The sequence below is a fragment of the Abrus precatorius genome, unplaced genomic scaffold (genome assembly GCF_003935025.1).
Source record: "Abrus precatorius isolate BTA unplaced genomic scaffold, Abrus_2018 Scaffold3, whole genome shotgun sequence".
NCBI lineage: Eukaryota > Viridiplantae > Streptophyta > Magnoliopsida > Fabales > Fabaceae > Abrus > Abrus precatorius.
Window position 1 is genome coordinate 6977447 of NW_020874373.1, and position 25711 is coordinate 7003157.

The following is a 25711-nucleotide window of genomic DNA, read 5'->3' on the forward strand; positions in this document are numbered from 1 at the left end:
GCCAATGGCGATTTTTCAGGCGACTTTCAAGCTCTGGGTCACGTTAATGGAGTCTCAAGTTGCAGGTTATCTTCTCTTTCATGGAAAAATGGCCAAAGGCGTTTTTTGAACACCGTATTCACGTATTTTTTTGCCTAAAAACATCTTATTTCTATAATTTCATTTTATAATTACCATATTTAAATTATTAATCCGAAATTCTAAGTACTGTATTTTTGGTTGTAGGAAATGGGTCGGCATGTACAGTCCGGGAGTCAGAGAAGGGTGGGATGCGTAAGGTTGGATCATTCATGGTAACCCAAAAGTTATCTTGTTTGATTTGAGTAACCAAGAATAGGGAGGGAGGACGTGGATATTCCACTGGGTCTTCTTTTTCTTGACCCAAAAAATGTTAAAGCAACGGATATTTTCAATATATATGTATATACTTTTTTATCGTAGAGATCCATTTACAAATTCTTGGTGAATAACTTCAAGGACTAAGGGTGTCAGGAGTTGGTGAAATTGATCTTATTTTACGCACACATGTAAATGAAGCACTTTTTTTTTTGGTAAAAGGCAAAGAATAGGAAGTTAAAATAAATAAATGCAGCACAAGAACATTGGCCCACGATTACTGAAAAGAATCAATATATCATGGTATCTTTATTGAAAGTTGCTGAAATATCTTTAATTAATAAGGATTTATGACAAAGAAAAAGTTAAATAACTAAAACTTGTTGATATATAATAATATTAATTAATTTAAAGAATAGATAATTATGTAAGTATCGATTACTTACCTTAAAAAGAGGTAATATGTGTAACATTAAAAGAAATATTTGCCTAAGGATGATTTTGTTCACGCAATAATCTTATTTCTCTCTCAATAAACTAAATAAAAAAGAATATTGAGCCTACATTTTTTTTAATATAAACACGGTTGCTTTTATTAGTAATTGCATGCGTCTCTATGCGAGATTACCTTTTCACAAAATCGAGATAAGCAACTCTGAAAATAACTACGTGTAATGAATCGTACTATTAAAGATACTCTTAATGACAAACAAAGTTGATTTTCTGCTAAGCAAATAGGGATTTTCTTCCTTCCCCAATTTTCAAAAATACTTTGGAAAGTAACAAGTAGATAAAAATTTAGTAAATATGTCGTTTATATATTAACTTCTAACTAGAAACAAAAAGTTAGGAAGAAATTTAATGATTGTTCGGCCACTGATGACATGCACAATTGCATGCATCTCCACATTCGGTGAATTCATGGATTTCACTATTTATTGTTACTGCACCTGGTGTATTTGGATTTCTATTTAGAATCCTTAATCATGGTTTGAAGAAAATCTACATCAGACAAGCTTTTGCGCAAATTACAGAATATCACATATCAGCAATGGTGTGTGCTTAAGGCTTCTTTACTTTATACTTTAGTAATTCCCAAATAGGCTGCCCAAGTAGGCTGCAGCAAAAAGAGCACCTATTTGGATGTCCCAGAAGAAGCAAACTTCCATACACAGGATCCAAAAGAAGTTTTTCTTTTACATAATATTAAATCGAATACCATTGATTGTGAATGAGGTCCAGTATATATCTATGACATCCTCAATAAATTAGAAAGTCCGCGAGTATTTCTTAATTTCATACATGATTGAAGATATAGAAACAAGATCCTTGTTCAATGCAGACCCACCAACGATCCTCTTAATGCAATCCGAGAGTCTTGTATAATAAAGCAACAATTGAGTCAACGCAGCCCTTAAGATCTCCATACCACACAAGAAATTGCTGAAAGAAGTGATAACGTCTTTGTGCATCAGCTCTATTGCAGCCTTCCACCTACTCGCAAAATCCTTCACTAGTGGCTCCACTTCGGCGACAGTTATGGGTTTATCTGTACTCGATGTTGGGTCCTCCGCTGATAAATTACACGCAATCAAGCCCATCAAAATAGAGAACATAAACATTTTACCATGGTGTCTTTTTTAAGATGATACTTACAGGCTCTGGCCTTTACAAACTTGATTAAATCATTGAAATGTTCTTGAAGCAGTTCTTCCTGCAAGGAAGAATGAAGAGAACTGTAAGGACAACCACACATAAGAACTGGTGGGAAACTTCTATTATATTTGCCTTGTATAATCTATAGGTGCACTTTCCCTTTCTTCAGTCTGAAGCTCTCATTAAATTTACAACTATTGTAGGTTCTCCCCTCGAGGTGGAGAGCATAGTCATTAATTGTTTTTACTTGCATAAATGGTTTTCACCTTTTTTTTCTAGTAATAAATTGACTTTCATGAATTGAACGGAGGACCAACTCAGCAAACTTGTCTTATTTGAAAGTCATTATCTCTAATTTAGGATTTATAATGCTACAATTTTCTAAACGAAGGTGGGTCTTTGACATAAAGGTTATAAGGCAAAAGAATCAAGAATGTGAAGATATAGCAACGAAAAAAAATGATGTCCTCATTTCTTCCTGAAACTATCAAAACACAAACTTAACATTATTTTGAAGCTATATACACAAAAAACGATTGCAGTTACCACAAATATTGTTGTATTGCTCTTCAACAGTTCCTCGAAGTGCATTTGAATCTTCCCACCTTCAGGACCTGCTTCCTGGAGTCAAGCAAGAGGGAAATTTCAGTTGCCACAAGTTAAAAGAGGGAAACCTATCTGGTTATGTAAACAACATCATACTTCAATTAAAGGAACTTATCCTATTATTTTTCCCATTCAGCTATTTTGTCCCCTGTCCAAGTAACTTTTTTGTCTTACCCTTGAACTTTCAACTGATGCAGATATAGGCAATAGCTGTTCTTTAAAACAAAGTTATTTTGCAGATTCCTACCTTCAGAACAGTAATTGTCATATCATAATTGTTTATAAGAAACACTGTTTGTAATTTTGGTTTCGGGAAGTTCTTTGCAAGCTTGATAAGTAAGTCATCAACAGCCATTCTAAGTCGTTCCAAATTCAAATCAAGCTGCAATCAATCAGAAGATAGATTATATCAGAAATTTACAAAAGAAAACTTGATGACTCTCATTTTTATCATACTAACCTGACCATCTCCACATTCAGCATTTAAATGAATAAGTGAAGCAGTAAACTCAGCATAACGCCTTATGACGTAGTGAGGATGAACATCATCTTCCCATAATGTCTTCACATTTGCGTTACGCAAGCTGTTGAGGTGCATGTCAAATACCATTTTAAATCTAGGCCACAGGGAAATATTCACCTGCCAAAAATAAAATTAGCTTCATCATGGATCAATAAACTCCACAGGCTCATTATACTAGCAGTATTCCTTAAAGCCATTATATTGCAGGTCCATTTAAATTCAGAGGTAACTCTTAACCATGATCTAGTTGCAAGAGCAAGGGATATCAGCGAACCAAGAATGTGTGACTAAATAGAAGAGGTAATAAAGAAAGAGGTGAGAAGGAAGGGGGGGGGGGGGATTTAGAAAAAAGTAAAATGAACATCCTCCATACTCTGCTTCATGATATTTATCAGATAAAAGAATACATAAAATTTCTATATATTGTACAAAAATGTGATCTGGATTATGGAGCAGAAAACTAAAGTTGGAAAAACTTGTCAGACTCTAGATTTTCTGTCACCCAGCAAATTCAATCACACTATATGAGGAAGTGTCAACGGACTTCATCCCAATGAAAACAAAGGGAAAAAATCTTGCTAGACTTGAGTTTTCCTGTCATCAACCAAAGTCATTTTTTCCCCTTTCTCTTTCACCTCTGTTGTTAATTTAACAAGAGTTAAATAACAGTGACTTTAATACCTTAATTATAAATGGACTAGCCTCACAGCCCAATGCATGTAATAAAACTGACCTTGTCTAAATAAGAATCCAAACATGGAATTCGTCTCCGAGACATGATGAGCTGAAATTGAAAAAGTACACCAGTTACAAGTTAATTGCAAAAGTGAAATATCTTCAAAGGAACTAAGCAAATCTGCTGAAACATCTAGCATAGCAATACAAATGGAATTTGTTTAAATGCTACTATTTATCCTGTTGTTTGCTATATATTTCTTACAAAGCTTTATCTGCGTCATCAGTATTTTCATGTTGTATGGATCATTTTGACATTATTCATTTATATGGTAGTTCCTTCCAAAATGATGTTTTCAAGCCCCCAAACTATGGAGTGAATTCTCTTTCAGTCTTGTTTGGAATAAAATATTTTAATAATTGATTTGATTTATAAATGAAATACTTTGTAATAAGAATTGATTTTATTTATAAACTTGTTGTGTCCAAATAGAAATCCACTAAAATTTGGTTGGATTTGGTTTAATTTTAATAGTTGGTAATTGATTCTTTTTTTTTTTTTTTTGCCTTTATTAGTTTAGTCATTTAATCAACTCTAAATAAACTGCTAATATAAAGTCAACTAAATTCATCTTTAATGTGTTCCAAACATAGAATTTGATTTGTAAATAAATTCAAAACATAAGAATTGATTCATAAATCAAATCAAATTATTCCTATTTTTTAGTTTCAAACACCATCTTCACGGATTTCAAGAGGGGGTTAAAATTCAGATTCTTGAAAGTTGTAATAAAATACTAGAATTGTTAAGAATCAGCTCATGAGAATACACCTTCTTAGGCTAGAAATGACTAATTAGCATCATTATGGTGTTTTTCTAACATGTTCTTTTTCCAAAATATCAAAATATGAGCCTTACAAAATGAAACATTACCTGATGCTGGTGTATTATGCGAATCATAAGCATGAGGCCTATAGCATCATAACAATTTGGAAGTACTGAATTGAAGTGCTCATCAATGACACCAAATGGACCTGACAATACCAAAGTGCAAATAATAAGGACTTGCTTGAGAACTGAATTCTGAGATGACATGAAAATATTTAGCACTGAAGTGATCAGTGGCATTGTATGATGTATCCAACAATCTTCATCTCACATATCAATAAGCTATAAGCCCCCCTTCAGTATACTATCTGATTAAATTTTAAGTGAAAAAAACTCCCCAAAATAACCAAGACACTCCATCATAAATACCTGAAAAAATGTCATAAAATATAGATTCTTCTCCAAAGAAATCATCACAGAAATTATATCTGCAGATGAAAGAAAATAGTGTTAACATGCATAGCAATGGGGATATGCTAGTCAGCATTTTATGAGTATGAAGAGGCTTAGGAAACCGTATATTACTCTGAAGTAGCAGTATCCATAAGCAGCTTCTGCAAGCTTCTGAACAAGACTTCATATGGATATTTAATGGAGCTGGCTTCAGCTATATGAGGAATCAATGCAGGTTCATCAATTTCCTGTTACCAGCGTAACAAAAAATGTACTGTCAAATCTAATGCAGTTATCCAAAAAGTCTGTAAATCTGAGTAAAATCATCTAATTACATATCAATTCCTATTAAACCATCCAAAGCACAAGAAAGACTAAATAATAACATTACAACAAAGGAATAACACGTGGTAGAAAAGGATTGCGCCAAACTCAACCCTAAAAGCTAACTAAAGAAAGAAATTGTCTAAGCCTTATAAGGAGTATTTTGACTATGTTTCTAGTTGATATCAGATATCTTAACACCCTTTTCCATCACACCTGGACATCAAGGACAGTGAAGTTTCCAAGAGTAGACATCTATGGGGTGGGTGACCTATCTGTCCTATCATCAAAACTGGATAAAGCTTTGACACATTATTAGAAATGGACTAAGCCTAACCCAAAAGCTGGTTCAAGAGGGTAAGATTAACAATTGTTTTTCCTAGTTTTAAGTGACCTTCACTCCTTGAAGTGAACTATGGACATCAATAACAACATAACTTAAGTAAATAAACACTTGTATTTCTAGAACAATTCAATTAGTAGTCAATAAGAGAACCATCTGCACGGATTTCCATTTTTTTCTGGACAGAGTCATACCTTCAATATGTTTATCCTATCCCCAAGAGCAAATACAGCAGATCGATTCTTCAGTGGTTCCCTTGCTCTTATAAATAGACTAGTGCTTCTTGTCTCGACACCAATTAAATCATTATATGTTGCTATATCCAGCTGTAGTTTTTCCAATGCTTGTATATAAGCACGGAAATGAGCACTAAGAACCTGCAAACATATGGTAGCATTAGAGTATTTCTTGAAATTATCTTTAATTTCACTGTTTCTATCTAAATTTATCCTAAGGCACATTTGGATGAGCTTATTTGGGTTAATGAAAGTGGGTTATGACCTTTGTATAAGTTCTTTTTATCTTATTTCAATAAAATTCTTGGAGAAGTGAATAAAAATGAGATCATTTTAGCTTATTTCAGTAAGCTTCATAGTTAAATTTATGAAGCTCTCATTTGACAAGAGCTTATTGAAAAAGTCAGGTTATGCAAAATTCAGCTTATCCAACAGTCCAAATTCCAAAACAAAGTCTTTTATGTATATTGATGATTTAGAACTACAAATCTACGAAGGTTAATAACAGATTAATGAGGTATAGCATCAAAGACACTAGATTATCAACATAGAACCAGTAACATCTTCCATATAGAAGTTGTCTTTGACAGTTCAAATCCAGAGTTACCTAACGCTCCAATGCTATCATAGCCACATCACACCATTTAGAAAAAAAAATATTGCCTATTTTTGGTGTGGGCTTCCTTCCTTATTGAGCTTATATTTAGGTAGAATCATAGACAGAAAACAAGTTTTTTGTCAACAGGTTCCAAGTTTGTAGGTAGCATAGGTTTTAAAATACTAAACTTATATATATATAAAAGACTCTCTAGATGACACATGGGCCATAATGTTGATATAAAGTGAATTGTACTTTGATAAAGATGCTTCAGAGCAAGAATAGACAAAAATAATTGCATTATAAGAGCAACCAAACCTTTTCTACTCCTAATACCAATATTTATTCTAAATTCAAATTTTAACAGTTACCTTGCTCATTGTATCAATGTATGCTGCACGGACTTCGTTATATATTTCCTTGCCATGTTCCTTGAGGAATGTAACAACATACCTACACTTTTGTACTTCCATTCATTAGATTAATAGAGAATCCAAAAGCTAACAAACATTACCACAATGGTTTCACTTGTCACAAACAATCACAAAGAAAACTACCATGCTCTTAAAAAGACAAAAGAAAAACTCACTTGTATTTTAAAAGGACATTTTGTTGAAGTATTTGGATATTTGTTTTGGGTTTTCTCAGTGCATAGAGCTTCTGAACAATAAAGTCAAACACCTGCAGATGGATAGCCAATGATAAAATTATTTGTTAACCCAGTAAATGGTCTACGTATGATCTCTCAAATAAAAAGAGAATTCAGCAAGAAGAGTAATATTATTATTATTTTAACTATTAATAACCTTTGAAACCGCTTTCTGCCTGAGCTTTTCAAGCTCTGGTTGAACATCTTTTAGAGCTTTTGAAGCTTTAACCATTGGATCTACTTCTACAAACTTCAGTTTCTTACTAAGAGTCTCTAGAGTTCTCATATATTCCTCATTGACCTGAAAAGAAGTCCAAAGAGTACAAGTCTAATTAAAACGGAATATATCAGAAAATGTAATTATAATGAGCACTACATAAATTAAGTCCTGAGTGTTCTAAATGAAATTCATTCAAAACATAGATCTAGATGAATAAGGGTGTCTTTGGGCAAGTAGTTCAATAAAGCGTTTATTGGATAAGTTTTTTCATGTGAGGGCTTATGACATGAATTTGATCATCAAACTTGTCAGAATAAACAGAAAAGAGTTTATTTTGAAAAGCTATATAAAAAATCTTATTAAAATAAGCCAAAAAAAAGCTTATGAAAATCATAAGCTATTTTCATAAGTTCTCTATAAGCTCTTCCAGACTCGCCTTAAAACAATTTAACTCTAGGCCAAAATGTCAACGAAGACCTAGAAGAAGTATTTAATCAGAAATTCAGGAGAAATAATCTGTAAATCTAGGCATTATTCTCAAATCCAATATTTCATTATACAAATTTTAAAAGTTACCATGGCTGGCAATGTTATGGTATAATAATGTCAATCAGGATTCAAGCTAAAACAAGATTCTCAAATAGATCAATAGAATTACCAAAGCCAAAAAAATAGAGTCTAGAAAATCATAAACAAGAAGTGACCAATAACCTGAGGAACCAAAGCCACAAACAAAACATTTGAGAAATCCTCAATTATAATGTTGGTTTCAAGGTCATGAAAACTGAAAGGAAAGTAAAATGAAAAGAGAGAATAATACTATTGGAAAAGAATAAATACGTTTTTCACACCACCAAAAGCAACTTATGCAATACTTCTGGATAGAAGTAGATCATGGAAAAACATAAATACCTCTCCATCAACAAGAACGTCGATCATCCTTGGAGGGACTATTATGTCTTCCACAAACTTAGCCAATTTGGATTCAGCCACCTGTTGGATGAAACAAGACAAATTCATAACAGAAGTGGAGATAGATGAGAGAGGCTACCTTATTGGGGGGTGCAAGCAAGGAGAAGAGATGAAAATGACTAATGATCATGTGATATTGAAGCTATATTTTCTCTCATCAAACGTTTAATGAAATCCAACTTTCAATGTAAACACCCTTCTGAAGCAGGTTGCTTCCCAGATCAAAAGAACAGGAAGCTACATAATATTAATTGTTTTGCTAAGGTTGTATTATATTAAGCAAAGGCTAAAGGGTGTGGCAATTTGTGAGCAACTTTGAAATCCTTTTTGTTTAAATTAAACATTCATACCTTACGATTCTTAAGTCTCAAACTCATATCCATAGACTTCTCCTGGAGAATCTTTATGTCTGAACTAATGGAACCAATTTCAGCCTGATAAAAAATTAAGAAATATTTCATGATTTGATATTCAATATAGACAAAAAGAAATGTACTGAAAATTTTTTAGTAAGTCCTTCAAATTATTGAATGTATTATACTATGATTATAACACTGTTTTTGTTACGTGACTATTAAAGATGAAAAACAGGTCAATAAGTACTTTAGTTTTGCAGAGTGAATACAATAATTTTCGCATGGAAAAGTCTTCATAAAAAGGAAGAAAAAGTTGTAGAGTCAAATTCAAGTTTTAGGATAAAATTTACTTGGCCAACAACAGACCTGAAATCCACTAAGAAGAGTTTCCATCTGTGACAAGATACTATCACAATCACGAATTTGATCGTGAAGAGAGACTAGATTATCACTTTCCTTGATATAATCCTGCAATAAAAGATTGGGAAATTAATCATTGAATCAATCAAAACAAAAGCATTAGATGTGTACTGCAACCACACTTTGATGGGACATTCATAAAAATCACCAAACCACACAAAGCAAAATGAAATGTAACAGCTGTTAAAAATTTCAAAAATCTACCACAAACCTGAATTGAATCCAATTCAACTTTGCGCAAATCATTCTCAACTCCCTTTGTATAATCCCTAAGTTTTGTTCCTTTTGATAATATATTCGCAACTACCTACACAAAACACAGCAACATAATAACTCAATATATGCTGATCTTTTTCAATGGCAGTGTTTTCATCACAATGATGACAAAGTAACTTACATCATTGTTCTTACATTCTTCCAGTTCCTGTTCCAGCCCCTCCAACGATACATCATCGCTGCAAAATTAAGTTAACCAAAATAAATGAAACAAAGTAGTAACATCATTTCGACTCTAAATTTGCAAGCTCATAAGTGGATGAACTAAATCGAACAACAATAAACGTAAAATTTGAAGGCGAGGTCAGAGTAGTAGAAATGGAAGACCTGCTTGGATCCTCTTCCAAAGTTAGGTCTCCAACAAATGCTCCCAAATCGAACACATTCTTATGCGCATCATTGGTTTCGCCAACAGAGGGGCTCTGCACAGGCGCGGAATAACCAAAATATAAAGGAAAAGAAGTTGCTGATAATAATAATTGTATGAAACTTAAGTTGAAGTGTAATTGAAAAGAAACGCTTATGAGTTCGCACCACTGCAGTTCCGGCGACATCAGCCATTGTTGCTTTGGTTGATAAGAGAATGAAGTAATTAGTGGATTAGAAGAAGAAGCGCGGCTTCAGGTTCAGCATCATCAAAATCAAATGCACACGCATCAGATTCAGAGTTGGTCCTTGGCTTGCTGAGATGAGATCTGAATGGATCCACCAAGACGAAACTAATAACTGTATGCGATGCCGGAAACTAGTCGAGTCGACAGAAAATATATTGGGATGGAGATGGGGCCACAGCGGAATCAAGCGAAATTACAGTATAAACTATCAAATTAGAGACTCAAATTGTAATTACGGATTATTTTTGCCTCGTGAAAAATAATTTCCAGTTCTTAATTTTCATTTATTTTGACAATTATCGATTATTTTAGTTTATAAATTTAATGTACACTAATTAACATTATCAAAATTAGATTGACCAGTAATGACAATCAAATTTAAAAATTAAAATCATCATTTTGTAAATATTAGACACATCAAATTTAAAAAGATAAACCACTTTCTAAGGCAATGCGAGCCAAATAGTAATTACAAGTAGTCTACGATTAAGTTATAGAGATAGTTTATAAATACTATTTTAACAAGCACTTACACATTTAATTTTTTCTTTTTTATAAGTTAATGCCACTCATGTACTTTAATTTATAAATAAGTTAAATAAAAAATAAATGATTAAGTATATAGAATATTTTTAATTTATAAAAAATATTTGTTTTATTTTTTAATTTGATTTTTTTCTTTTAAACACTCATTAAAAAGTTTATTTATATTCCATTCTAATAGACTTGTAATTACCACTCATTAAAATGTCTGTTTGTATTATTGTAAAAAATATATTTTATTGAGGCACGTAGAGCGATCATTTGCTTACACATGTTAAATGGGTGCTTCCGAATCATGGACAACTAAAGTTAAATGTAAATGAGTTTTCTTTATCTATTAATCGGCATGCTGCTCGTAGAAGTCTGGTTAGAGAAATACAAGGTCAATTTCTTTGTAGTTCTATCAGTAATCTAATTTTTGTTATTTTTTGGAGAGTGAGCTTTTGAGAGAGAATTCCACTGTCTCGAAAAACATTTGTGGTATTTGAAATGAGAGTGAACATTCTCATACTTTATTTCATTTGATTAGTTTAATTTAAAAATTAAAATTGATTCAGTTTGTTAAATTTATCCACATAAACAAATAAATAAAAACTAATCAACGTATTGATAATTTAACTATAATAAATCTCGAATATGTTATATCTTATTTTAAATTTAAATAAATTTTCCTTATTTGTACTATTATTTGAGTCTAGATGAAGTTGACATTTAGATTGGGATTTTGAGTTAATTTTATTTTTTTATTAGTTCGAATGTTTGAAAAAAAGAGATTGTATGAAAAGTTGTAAAAAAGATATATTTTTTATTTTAAAACGCCTGAAAACGTGGCTTAGAAAATAAAACAACGGAGCCTTAAATGTTGAAGTAGCATTAAGTAATGTGGTATAAATTTAAATTTAAATCTCTGGCATACAAATAATATATAAATCTGATATATAATATTTGGACAACAATCTTAGTACAATGGAAGTCAGTTGGGCCCTTTGAATGTAGAAGTGGATCCGAGATGGTTGGGCTTGGGCTGGGCGAGTTTGGACCAAAACAAAAATCCATAGAAGACGGCGTCATTTGAAGAAAGGCAAGACGATGGTAACAGAGCGGTAAGCGGAGTATTTCATTTTCATTTTCAATTTCGCAAAGGCAGCAGGGACATAAAACCCCATCTTGTAAGAGTTGAGGCAGCAAGTGAAGAGAAGAAGAGAGAGTATTCCAAAATGTTGAAGCTATCTCGAGCACTGCCTTTCACTTCCACCTGCAGGTACCTTCTCCTTCTTTCAACTATCCCTCTTCTTTGATACCTTACGATGAATCTGTCTTAGTATTAGTAACGCGATAAGATGCATCTATGTTTTGCAATTTCTCAGAACTAAATGTCTTCGCAGGCTTCGGTTGCTTAGGAAAGCTGAGGTTGGAGACTGTCCAAGGGATCGCCACCATTTTATTTATTCTGCGGCCTTTTCTACTGCTACAAATAATTATTCTGCTAAAGGCATTGCTTTATTCAAGTGTTTTTTAATTTTGCTACTTCTTCAGCCTCATGTTGAACTCACCTTTGTTTTGCTACTATGAACTTGCAGGATATGCTTCAGATCGTATATTTGCTCCTTATTCTGTCTACAAGGGCAAAGCTGCATTCTCGTTGAGTCCTTGTCTTCCTACTTTCACTAAGTTGGATGTAAGCTTGTCATTTTTTATGACAGTTGTGTTAGATGGGATTTATTTATTTATTGTATTAACCAATACTTCATATTTATCAATTCCACTTGATCTTAAACCCTAAACCCTAGTCTGGGACTGTCGTTGTTGAACGACGCGGTTCAATTATGATGATTTTCATGCATGCCGTTGGGGAGCGCAAATATGACTGGGAGAAGAGACAGGTAATTTTTTTTTTCCTGCTATGTCATTCACATGGTTAAGAAGTGTCTAGGTTGTGACGTATTTCCGTTTTATTTTATTTTTTTGTTTGACAATAGAGAACACATTGTTAAGTTGATCTAGCATCTTGTTCCATTGTCTCTCTCTTATAGTAATTACCTATTTGTAGAGATTTGCTCTTTCGGCAACTGAAGTTGGTTCTTTGATAACCATGGGCCCCCAAGATTCCTGCGAATTCTTTCATGATCCCTCAATGTTATCAAGGTTGGTTTCATGACTCCCTGATTACCTTTTGATGGCCAACTAATTATCATGTGAGAACTATAATAGGATTGGATTAGAAGTACATGTACCATTAACCTATTAATAAGAAATTGTTTTTATATTTATATCACTTGAAAGATAATTAGTGATGATTTAGTAAGCACCTTATGTTGCAGTAATGCTGGTCAAGTAAGGAAGAGCTTATCAATTAAGCCTCATGCAAATAGCAATGGCTACTTTGTGTCTTTGAGTAAGATTTTTTGTTAATTTTTCTCCATTTGTGCTGCGTACTGTATGTTGCACAATGTACTCTGTAACCTATTTTCTCTCTGATTGTTGCACCTTCTTTGGCAGCTGTTGTCAACAACCTGTTAAACACCAAAGACAACTTCAGTGTTCCTGTCACAACTGCTGAGTTCGCAGTAATGAAGACAGCTTGCAGTGTATGCCTTTTTCTGCTTAGTCTCTCATAAGCTTGCGTTGATTATATTATAGTTTTCACTAGTTATGGGCTGCTGAGTTTCTGCTTGCATATGTAAGAAATAAGAATAAAAGGGGTTATCTATAGCATTGGAAAGAATAATGGAAGGGATAAAGAAAATAATTATTCTGTCATTTTGTGTCATCGGATACCTATTATTACATTAAACAACACAGTCCTCAAACCTTGGTTAATACATAACAAAAATGCCCTGAATTTTGATTCAACATTTGTGATCCATTAAGTTTAGCAGCTTTCTGATCCATAATTTAGAATATCTGTGTATCAGGTGTTTCTGTTTCTGTTTATGTTTTTATAGCATTCTTGAACTGGTATTGCACTTATGGTCGTGTTGGCAAGCCACTGTTATTTGGTGATGATTTGAATATAGGTGAATATATGTTATTTGGTTTACTAAAAAAACTCTGGCATTTGTAATGTTGATTTTGTTCACAATTTACTGGAGATAGGTAGAACTCAATCAGTATTTATAAAACTAGACTGGTCATTGAACTACTGAAGGTTTTGCTTCATGGTTCACTTCTCTGAATATGTGTGTTAGACCATATTCTTGTCCTGCAAGAATAAAAATACCCAATATAAGAAGCTAAATAATAATCATCCTGCCAATACTACATGATGTAAAGCATTAGAGCAACGAAAGACTGCAAGGATAACCATTATGTTGGTTGATGCTTCAAAGTCTAACATTGGACGTTGAGAGAAACATCCAAACATACAACATATATAAAAGCTAAGAGGAAGTTATATTTGCAAGGCCCTTATAGGATAATGAGTAGAACGTCTAAACTTACAACATGTCATAACTAAGAGGAGACAATCATCTCATAGCTTTAATGTGGGCCTTTGTAACTTGAAATTGGGTCCCCGTTTGGCTTAATAACCGTTTCTGGTTGAATTATTACTCTTTACAAAGGTTCAAAATAGAACCCCAGATTTTTTAATCAGTACTCAAATAGCTGTTAGTATTTTGGCAGCTAGAAGCATTCATGTCAAGTGTTTCTATTTGTTGGGCTAGAATCCAGTTCTTATTTCCTAGGCCTTGCTTATTTATTGAGTGGCTTTGCATCCAATTAAACATGCAACCGTGGCCCCAACAAAAAAAAAAAAAAGCTTTTGATATATTTTTGCACCTTGGTAAGAACTTGCTCTTAATTTGTTTTTTTGATGCAGTTCGCGTTGCCACACATTATGGGTTGGGACCGAATTACTAATCAGCAATCCAGGAGCACAGTTGGCCTTCAATCGAAGGCAGGCTCACAAGTTTTAGACTTGGAATGGGATAAGTGAATCGCCGCAGAGAAATATGAAACGAGTTCCTGTCTGTGCTGCAATTCCAATTTGTATATGATCAATTTAAAGACTAGAACTGCTGGGGGAAGACATCTTGTAAATTGTGATATTTAAGAGGTGAGAAGGATGATTGATCAGATGTCAACACCATTTTGCTATTAGTCATGTTATTATTATTGTGTTGATGTCTGCTAGTTTGGTCTTCTGCTGGCATTGAAATTACCATAGGTTGTTGGAACATTAGTAGTCTGATGACAACACGTAAGAACATTGGTTTTATGCTGGCAAGTTTATTCTGCATGGACAGTTTAACGGTTATTTGGTGAATGTGTTCTCTTTCCTTAACATCGGTATTCGCATGTCTCATAGCATTATATTTGGTGGATGATGACAACACGTAAGAAAACAAAAGTAAAAGTTATTTAATAGAAAAGAAAATGTTTATTATATTAAAAATATACAGATTATTTTCTTCACTGGCTATCTTCACAGACATTGTGTGATTAATTTATTTTAAATATGAAAATAATATATTTAAATTATGAATCATGGTCAAAATTAATGATTAAATAACTGCTGTTAATAATTATGTATATTTATTTATTAATCTTAATTATTTAAATAAAAACCATTTATATTCATTGTTGCATTTTTACACAATAAAATGTTTTCAACCAAATAAAAAGAACAAAACTTATATATTATTCTTTAAGTGCTGTTTGTTTTATTTATTAATTAAACTATTTTAATAAATGTTTAATTTTAATTAATGAAAATAACATAAAAGAGCAAATAAAATTATCATGAAAATTAAAAAGAGGGAGAAGGTTTTTCCCTCGTAGCCCCTTCTTGTGGCATCCAGAAGATGACATTTTCGTCAACATCTTTTTTAGGGTCAGTGGGTCACCGTTGTTTGTGATTACCCATTTCGGTAAATTCCTATCAGTCACTGACCTTAGTTTTGTTTTGTCTACACTTGTAGCATGTTTGAAATAAAGTGAAGGTCTTAATGATCTGCGCGAGGGAAGAAAACGTGATTTTGGAACAATAAAATACTAAAACTCTTTTTTACAATATATTTAAGGAGATTTGTAATATTTGTGGTGTATTGAGAATTTTATATTACATTTTACTTCAAATATATTATAATTTTTTTTTTCTAAATACAACATATTTTATTTATTTTAAAATTATATTTAATCAAAATTAATTTTACTAAATAAAAATCATTCAAATTAAGTTTATAAACATTTATCTGAACACACAATTTTGCTCTTGACTTAATTGTTAGTTCTTCTCCTTAAAATACTTTATTTTGGAAATTTTAGTTTGTTTAAAATATTTTACCGAAAAAAGGTTTTAACTGTACAAAATCTTTAACTACACGAGTTTACCTTAATGAATGATGATCATCTAAAGTTTAGTGTATAAATAAGTATTAATTAGTAACATAGTTTGATGTAGTAGAAGGGAGTATTATATATATATATAATAGCAAGCTATGATTTGAATTTTCGTTGAGAAAGGTATTTACATTTAGTATTCAACTGTTCTTTGGGTAAGATGAAGAGGATGCTTGAAGGAAAAAGGGGTCATTAAGTAACTAACAACCTGGCTAGCAGTTCATATTATACTGTTTAACTCAAATAGTTGAATCAATGCAATTAGCTAGCTAGTGTTTTACAAAATAATTTCTGACTAAAACTTTTCCTCAAAAGAAGAAAAATCAAAGCATAACAACCTTACCCTATAACAGACTTACCAAAAATATTATTGTTTGATCATATCACATATTGATAAATAAAGATTCCCTTTCTCTATCTCTGACCAAAGTGAATTTATTTATATAAATATGAGTGGGCCAACCACCCTTTAACCATCTTAACTCAACCTTCTTCTTTTCCTTTCATTCTTGGGAGGGGTTTCTTTCATTTACCTTTGTTAAACCTTTTATGTTTCATGGCAGCGACATCAGGTTCAAGACCCAGAAGGTCATCTTCCGATCTAACCATCACAGTAGACAGCAACCTCTCAAAGTCACAATTATCAGAGATGGGTGTCAATTCGTGGCCCAAGTGAGTGATTAATTTCTGCCGAGCAAGTTATTAATTTAAGTATTAATTATCTTGAAATATTTGTTTCCCCCCAAGTTTTTGGCAGACTTTAAGTAGTTTCTTCTTTGCTATGCACATCACCACATATATTACTGAGAGTAAATAAGTGACATATGTCTATGATCATTACATGTTTAACGAGGGATTAGAAAGAATTTATAAAAATAACTTTATAAACTTTTTTTTAACTTATTCTAAAAATATAATGATAAAATACATAACATGATAATGTAATATATAAGAGTTCATTGAACATTGATTAAAGTTGTGTTCATAATGTACCTTAATTTCTTGTGCTTTTAGATGGGGTTGTCCTCCTGGAAAGTACATGCTGAAATTCGACGCACAACAGACATGTTATTTGCTGAGAGGGAGAGTGAAGGTTTACCCAAAAGACTCATCATCGAAGCCTGTTGAGTTTGGTGCTGGCGACCTTGTCACCATACCCAAAGGACTTAGATGCACATGGGACGTGTCCGTTGCTGTGGACAAGCATTACAAATTCGACTCTTCTTCCGCTCCCACTGATTGAGATCATAATTTATTTTAATTGTGTGATAAGTTTAATATTCATCGATCGGGATATTAAAGTAAAATCAAAGTTGCACACCACTAGTTACATGAATGTGTTGTGCAGAAGTAATAGATTTCAAACGCGTGTAATGGCTGTGTATCCTGTTCAATGTTCAAAATTCTTATATTTTTGTATTCAATTAAAAAATGTATACCCAAGACTTTAAACAGCAAATAAAAAAAAGTGTAGCTAGGACAAGGAAAGAGCATGCATTTACACTTATGCGTTTTTCAGGAAATGCATGCGCTTTTCATGTTGCTTTGACTGGTCAGCGTATGCCAATATTTGATTTCGATATATTTCATGAAAGAAACAACCTTTCTGGATCGCTTGCAAAAAAAATCCAAAATTTAAAGAGAAGAATGGCTTCAAGACACGTGCAAATATATTTACCTTGGTGGAAAATTAGGGATATGACATACAATTGTTATATTATTTTTATTATAGTTTTTTCTCTTTCTTTTTTCTACCTATTTACCCTCATTTGATGTTTTCCCATCGGATATATCATGTTTATCAATTACGTTTTATTGACGCTCAAAATTTATGGTGAGATATGCTGAGCCAGTTTTTGTATAACTGATGTCAACCTTTGAATGAAGGGTACCCAAAATGATTAGTGTACACAGTGATTGGTCCCTGGACCTGCAGGGTTGAACCTGTCACGGGATAAGAGTTCCTTAAAAGTAAATTTGATTGTAAAATGAAATAAAATAAAATAAAATAAGTATTCATTATTAACTTTTGTGTTACAATAAATACAACAAAAAAGTTATAGAAGTACGTTTCAGAAGTTTTTACTATGAAATCAAATATACAATTAATTATTTGGATTTGTTTACAAAAGGAATTAGACGACATTAAGAATAATGGTGCATTTTCTTATAAAATCTTCTTATTTATTTTTTAAATATCAAATAAAAATAAATATATTTAAAATAATAAAAATATTAAATAGTTTCTTTATTTAGTAAATAAGATGATTAATACAAAAATATTGCAAGAAAATTGAAAAGTGCAGTTTCATTATCTATTACCCATAAGGACGGAATCAACATATAAAACATTTAATAAAACCTTTTTATCTTATCTATATAATTCTTTAACTATCATGTTTAAGACAGTTGTTAATAAAACCATTAGAAATATTCTTACTTGAATTATGCTAATGATTCACCCAATTCTTTCCTTTGTCTATTTTGAAGTTCAAACCGTATTTGAAATCAAGGTCTGAACTCTTGCACTGAACCATCAGTTATTCTAAGATATTGCACCTTGAGGTTTCAAACGTCGTTTTTCTATGGGTGCAACTTGCTTAAGGGTAAGGGATGGCTCTTCTACAGATTGGTGATGCGCCAATTTTTGTTGACATGGTCAAATTGCTTTAATTTTTCATGTGAGAGCGATGCTTGCTACAAAATTATGGTCGGCAATGGTATAATTGTCACAAATTGACCAAACACGATCCTCTTTTTCTCAAGGATCTTTGTATTCTGTCCAAAGTTTGCAATGCTCTCACATTCATTATTTTGTTTGTTATGTAAAAAGTTCTGCTGATCTATTGAAAAATGAAATCAATAATAGAATACAGTATAGAGGAAAATTTAGATATGTATATACAAATTTGCTCTTCTAGATTGATTCTCAATGTCAATCTAATATAATATATAGTGTCGATTTCTTGTCACTTTGACTAGGTTTGATCTGAGTCTCTGTCGTTTGCCTTTGTAGAAACACAAAAAAAAAAAAAAAAAAGTCTATTATAATAGGTTAAGTTTAAATTTTAAAATTATTAAATAGATCAAACTTATTTATGTAAAATTTATTCTAATTTAACTTATTTTTATTTTTAGTAACTCTTTTTTATAAATAAAATTAAAGATAATATTATATAAGTCAAGTTAGATGTTATATAAGTATATTTTAGAAAATAATAATAGGTTGTTAATCGAGAAATTGTATTTGAACAAAAAAAATTAGAGAGACTGTACCAAACAAATGAATGACTTGTTTTAAAAAATAATAAAAACAAATAATTATAAAAAAAATCACAATTTTTTTATTGGCCAAAATTTTATTTAAGTTTATTTACTTTTTTGTAAAATCGACATTGACCTACATATTTTTTCCACATTACACAATTTTGAAGTGCTTATATTTTGACAGTTTTTTATATTTTATTTTTATACAATTTTTAAGTTTTTTTTTTCTAATTAAGTCTCTTTACTTTTTAATTTAAGAAAAATTATTTTTGTACTCAAAATTTTCACAGACTAAGTTTATTAATTTTTTCAAATTACTCAAAATTCACCAATCAAATATTAAATTTTAGTAAAAAAATTAAAAATTTTCTTAAAATCCAATTTCATAATTTATAAAATTCTTTAATCCTCATCGGTTTTTTACTATTTTTTAATTCTTTATTTTACATATTAAAATTATGATAAATCCTCCAATTATTTGAAAAATAAAATAATTGAATGGTTCAAGCCTAATCCTAAATAGATAGAAGGTTAAGTTCTGAAAACTCTATCACTCACACTAATGTAGAATATGAGAATGAAAATGTTGGGATTACAAGCAAACGATCGGGGAAACGACATTCTAACCTCAATTCTCCCAGCAAAGTAACCCTTATGATAAGGGTATTGTGCTTCATGAAGTGACTGTGTTTTTTATAGAGTTCGAAAGCAGGTCAGTCACCAGCTAAACTTTAACGTGGCAATATGAAAGGTGTTGTGGCATGAAAGTTGCAATATGAGTGCCATCATTTGCTCCAAACAAACAGGATAAAGCAGGTAAAAATGCTTGGTGAACCTCAAATGACATTTAACAAGGAATTTATTACACAGTTTAGGCCTTTATTTATGATCTAATCCAAATTAATAATTAAAAATTTTAAATAGATAATTCTCAATCTATATATTGCACTACTTGCAAGTTTATAACAAAAGATATTTAAGAAAAAATAAAGTGGGGGAAAATAAAATTAAGCATGACACTTAATATATAGATCAAATTAAGCCATTCAAATCTAACCATTTCCAATCGTGTTTACGCATTCATATACATATGTCCTGAAATTCCTCAGTTGCTTATTGATCACAACACAAGTACTATATCGCTCTCTATATATATATTTCCCTTCCCTTCTTTCAAAGGAAACAAAATAAGAAGGTGGAAGTGGCAGAAACAAGAATGGAAATGGCCCAACAATAATTCTATATTTACGTACAAGCAAAGAATGCAACAGGAAGACATTACTTAGACAGGAACTAATTAATTGGAAATAATACTATATAAGTGCTAAAAGACTTAAGGGTACCATGATGATGATGAAGAAGAATAAATGTGACATCATCATGGGCACTGAGGATTGTTGCCTGGCCCACCATAATAGAAGTAAGTGCCCCATTCATTACTATATGAGCTCTTAATGTCATAGCAGTTTGTGTTCTCTGCTAGTGTTAAGATGTCGTGAACCGAGGTGAGACTATTGTCAGTGTCTACAATCTCAATGTTGCGAAAGTAGCTTGCTTTTCCAAACCCATCCTCGGAGAAGTGGCCTGAGCCCATTTGGGTTGAGGTGTGCTCCCCATTGGCCCGTGTGTTCACCACCTCGCCACCCCACTCAACCATGGTGGCATGGTTGGCCAAGTGTGTGAACAACTCTTCTGGCCAATACCCTACCAATGTGCCATCACCAAAACTCATCCACCAATTCCCTACTCTCGGATCCTAATTAATATTACAAAAAAGCAGTGAAAAAAATTAGAATTATAGTCTATGTTTCAAAAAGATTAATATTATAATCGTTTTTTTAATTCCAAAAAAAAGTTAATAAAAATAAGCTTTTGCCTTATTAAAATAAAGTAATCAAACATGCAATCATTTAACTAAAATTAAACAAAATGGCCGTTCATGATCAATTTGCACGTGAAAGAAATATTAACCTTCCAAATGAGGATGGTAATGTCGTATTGGTTGGCATCATAAGAGGAGATAGGTGAAATGGCAGCTCCGATGGCTATCCTGCTATTTGTTTGCACAAAACCGGCACAAAGAAGGTTGTAGCATCCAGTTGCTTGATATGCATCACTCTACATGGCATGCACCCACAAACTAAATTTAATTATATTCCAATAATTATTTTATGTGTAATAAATACATATCGAAGCCCATTAGCTACTTATGTGAAAAAATGACAACTTCGTAACCCAATTTGCTAGCTACTTGACACAATAATTTATGGTCTTAAGGATTATAATGACAAATTCTCCCCATATAAAATGTAGCACACTTGCTAATAATTTGAATTTAAAATAAAAATAAAAATATTCTTTTTATTAAATAAAGACTTGTTATGATTAATCAGAACATTTATTAATTAATTTGAATAAAAATTATATCATTTTTTAATATAAAAATATTATTTAATTACTTAATAATATAAAAAAAATTTGAGTTATATACTAATTTACAATTAAGTTTGTTTATGACACTTTTTTTTGAAACTACACAATACATCAAAAGAAAGATAAATATATTAGGATACAAAAATATATTATAACCTCTTCTTCTTCCTTTTTCCTCTCGTTCTCTCAACTCTCTCTTCTCTCCTTCCACCATATCTCTCCTCCTCTCTTTCCACTCATTTGTCTCTTCTTCTCTTCCTCTCTCCCATTGTCTTTCATCTAGTCCTTTTCTCCTTCTCACCCACCCTTCTTCTTTTCGTTTTCTCAACTCCTCCCTCTCTCTCACCTGGCCTTTCATCCTCTCATGCAACTCAATTTTTCTCTCCTTCTAACGTAATCACCTTCTCCTTTCCTCTTTTCCGCCTAGTATCTTTCTCCCTTCTCTCCCTCTCTCTCTTTCCTTTCCCTTCTCCCCTAACTACCTCTTCCTTTTCTCTTTTCCCACCCCACCCAATTAAACCCCCTTCACTCTTACCCTCTCTCTTCCCACCCCCCTTCGCTCTCTCTTCTCTTGTGATCTATTTCATCCACTTTTAGCTCAAGCAGAATTTTTAATTTTTGTTTAAGCAAATTTTAAAGCTTAACTGAAAGTTTTTTTTTTTTTTTTGTTTAAGTGAATCTATTTTTGCTTAAGCAAAAATATGTTCCAGACTACAGTTCACGCTAAAACTGTAAAAGATTTGGATCGAGGTATATTGTATCTTCCTCTCTCGTTACATGGTGCAACTTAGTAGAAAGAATTTAAGTCCATTGGTAGATTAGCTTAATTATAACTAGTTATCTTTATTTTAATTAGTTAGGCACAAATCGCTTAAAGTCAAAGGTCATTACCTCAAAAAAAAAAAAAGTCACACGTCCATAAGAATGATGACATATTTTTATTTTTATAATTTTTTTAATATTGTATTACATATATCTCTTATTTATTATATTATTTTTAAAAAAGAATCACTTTCTTTGACCAAATATATATTAATTAATAAAAGTAAAATTAGAAACTAAATCTATCAATTTTATAAAATAACAATAAAAAAAATCAATTTCTCCTGGTTAACATAATAATTTACATAATACTTTCTCATTATTTAACTCCAATATATAGTTTATTAAATTCTTCTCATGATATATATATATAATTTTTTTTAATGTGAGATATATAGCATAAGAGAAGAACAAATAACAAAGAAAAGAGAAAGATGGATACTGACTGTCCAATAAGTGAATAATCTGGGCCTGCTGTCACCATAAAGCTCCGGACTGACCTGACTAGTAGAACAATCAAAGCTTCAAAAACTATTTGGTATTTGACAAAAAGAAAGAAAAAAACTACTATGGGTTTTGATTGGATAATAAGATTTAAGGAAACAACAATACACAAGTTCAAAAGTTGTCAAGTTTTTTTTTTTCTACGAAAAAAGTTTTTTTATTTTTAAAAAAATAAATATTCCCTTAATTTTCTTAATTTACAGTGTTAGAAGTATAAAGCATAATATGCCACCATACAAAAAGTAAATCTACCTGTAGCAGAAATTTGTTTATGGGATTAAAAAAAGAGTCTAATATTGTTTAACCAACATACATACAAATTTGTAAAAGTATAATTATTTTGAGATGGTCTTATTTATGGAATTGATTAAATAATTAACCTTTATGAAAATTAGAAGAGAGAGAATAGATTTGGAAATTATATTTTAGAAAAAATACCTGCCATCCAGCTTCAATGCTATTGAGATCTGAGCCATCAAATGATCCAGAAAGTATCCAAATTTGAGATAGACTGAACTCGTTGACTACTTGGATCGACGGATCCCACACATTTATTGTTGCCTTTGCCCCATACACGTCCTGAGATGATCCCGTGTATGCAATCGCATGCTACATTCACAAAATTCACTTTTATTTAACATTATCTATTCAAATGTACTATTATTATCCTGGGACCACACATTTACTTAGTGTCAATCCTGATAATCCATGCTATCTTAGCATATGTGTAATAAAATAAAATGTCAAATAAAACATAGGTAGAGTTTTTAGTCAGGAGAGGATGATTTGGTAACATTAATTAATTATTCAAAATTGATATAGGAAATAACGTTGTATATATTATTATTTTTATTTTATACATATATATATATATATATATATATATATATATATATCCAAATAAAGGTGGGTCAACCATTTTCCATTAACTATTTGATAATTAATATTCAGAGTATGAAAGGAGCACTCATTCACTTGTAGAAAATACTACTATTAAACTGAAACTTTGCAGAATTACTAAATGAGACAAGCGTAAATTCTTAGCGGGTCACACGTGTTATAACAATGACATTGATTGCTAATTTCATGTATGTAACTTGCAGGACATTCCATGTAAATGTAAAAATAGATTAAGCAAAACTCAAAACAACTTGTTCTTATAACCTGTAGTTTCACTTTCACATTTAGAGTCGATAATTTGATGTTTTTGCAGCAACAATCTGAATTTCAAAATGCTTGTGCATATAACATGCACCAGTAATTTATTAATTTAATCGGTTTTTTCCAATAGTATATTCACCGGCCTTTTAAATCAAGTACTTGTAAGTAAGTAGTCATACTACAAATATAGAGACAGATAGATTTGATTCCTTTAATTGAAATTTATTGTTAAATTTTAGAGAAATGTTCCATTAAAAAAGCTTAGAATATATAATAAGTAGAGCAAAGAATGTTTAGTTGAAATGAAAGTGAAAAGAAGTGAGTAAAGGAGAGGGTAGGGAGAGGGAGAGGCACCTCATGGCCATTGGCGCTGACGACATAAGGGGCATCGATGCGGCGAGTGAGAGGAAAGCGACGTTGTTTCTTACCAAAGTCATACAAAGACTTTGCTCTCAACACGTCATGCACTGTGCTCCTTCTTATGGGAACAGTTCCCTTTGGACACCGAGTCCCATTTTGGTGCCACATTTGCCATGCACCCTCACTCACAATGTTCTCCTCTCTCTTCACCTTCATACCCTTTGGCATCTTAGTTGGTACCTTCTGTTACATTAATCAAACCCAACAATTTAAACTTAATCAAATCGCGTTGATATTGATTCACACACACAGTTTTATTTTATTAAAGAAGATTTTCGTTTAATTTTCTACCTCTTTGGGAAAATCAAGTGAAGACCGACATTAAATAGAAAAAGGGAAATTAATACAAAAAAGTGGTGTAGTTTAAGTGTATATATACATGTAGTCTCTACTATAATCTGCTGAATGAAGGTGTGTGTATACCTGGATCTTGTGATTCCTTAAAAGGGGATGATCTAAAGCTGGTTGCTTTCTTTTGTGAACACAATCTATGAGATCACCGTCTGGACTCTGAAATAATAAGATTCAACATATTAAATACTCATGAATGAAATATATAAGGATGTAAAAAATAAGGAAAACAACATTTATGTATATATTGTCATTACTCATTAGCATGTAAACTAATGACCCAAGCACACATATTTAGTATTAATATTAATTACCTCTATAGTGAGGACAGGGGGCTTGTTAATGTTGTCCAAGTGCCTCTGAATTCTTTGGAGTCTCAAGCTACTGACTTTCCTATACCTTGTGTAATTTAAGGAGCTGGATTCGACCAGAACCGATTGTAGAAGAAGGGACAGGAAGAAACCCAGAAGGAGAAGATGATGAACAGCGGGAGGAGAAGAACAAAAACACCTTCTCATCCTCCCAACGGTACCCATTATTTCTTTCTCTTTCAGTGCCAAGAAAGAAAATGGGTAAACTGGAAAACCATTACTAGCAAAGCAAACAGCACAAAGTAAATCTGACTTTCATGGGTATTTCCCTTTACCATACACAAACACTAACACAAACGAAGAAAAGAAAGTTGGAAAAAGACTTGTTGTAATTATGGGGGAACGTAGGAAGGTAAACCTGATCTCTCTCTCTCTCTCTCTCCCTCTCTCTCTCTCTCTCTCATTAATGG

The 25711-nt window shown here is 31.9% G+C and overlaps 4 protein-coding genes across 4 annotated transcripts; 2 read left to right on the forward strand and 2 right to left on the reverse strand.

Annotated features, from left to right (window-relative positions):
- Positions 1 to 1383: 1383 nt before the first annotated feature.
- LOC113861333 (vacuolar protein sorting-associated protein 52 A) lies at positions 1384 to 10295 on the reverse strand. The gene is made up of 20 exons (XM_027494089.1): positions 10007 to 10295; positions 9800 to 9894; positions 9594 to 9651; positions 9408 to 9503; positions 9143 to 9244; positions 8771 to 8854; positions 8361 to 8441; positions 7386 to 7529; positions 7169 to 7260; positions 6951 to 7032; positions 5940 to 6122; positions 5211 to 5326; positions 5055 to 5113; positions 4731 to 4831; positions 3855 to 3905; positions 3059 to 3238; positions 2846 to 2980; positions 2539 to 2613; positions 1993 to 2050; positions 1384 to 1909 (listed from the first exon to the last, which is right to left on the reverse strand). The coding sequence occupies exons 1-20, from the start codon at positions 10031 to 10033 to the stop codon at positions 1605 to 1607; spliced, it is 2124 nt and encodes a 707-aa protein (XP_027349890.1). The 5' UTR covers positions 10034 to 10295; the 3' UTR covers positions 1384 to 1604.
- Positions 10296 to 11700: 1405 nt separating this feature from the next.
- LOC113862990 (single-stranded DNA-binding protein WHY2, mitochondrial) lies at positions 11701 to 14910 on the forward strand. Its single transcript, XM_027496342.1, has 8 exons — positions 11701 to 11890; positions 12015 to 12121; positions 12210 to 12307; positions 12420 to 12512; positions 12680 to 12774; positions 12951 to 13024; positions 13129 to 13217; positions 14450 to 14910. The coding sequence occupies exons 1-8, from the start codon at positions 11847 to 11849 to the stop codon at positions 14564 to 14566; spliced, it is 717 nt and encodes a 238-aa protein (XP_027352143.1). The 5' UTR covers positions 11701 to 11846; the 3' UTR covers positions 14567 to 14910.
- Positions 14911 to 16528: 1618 nt separating this feature from the next.
- Positions 16529 to 17215, forward strand: LOC113862068. The gene is made up of 2 exons (XM_027495222.1): positions 16529 to 16644; positions 16987 to 17215. Exons 1-2 carry the CDS (start codon positions 16529 to 16531, stop codon positions 17213 to 17215), a joined length of 345 nt encoding a protein of 114 aa, XP_027351023.1.
- A 3402-nt stretch (positions 17216 to 20617) lies between these two features.
- LOC113862967 lies at positions 20618 to 25494 on the reverse strand. The gene is made up of 7 exons (XM_027496301.1): positions 25245 to 25494; positions 25003 to 25089; positions 24514 to 24762; positions 23437 to 23607; positions 22941 to 22994; positions 21211 to 21357; positions 20618 to 20995 (listed from the first exon to the last, which is right to left on the reverse strand). Exons 1-7 carry the CDS (start codon positions 25464 to 25466, stop codon positions 20618 to 20620), a joined length of 1308 nt encoding a protein of 435 aa, XP_027352102.1. The 5' UTR covers positions 25467 to 25494.
- Between the last annotated feature and the right edge of the window lie 217 nt (positions 25495 to 25711).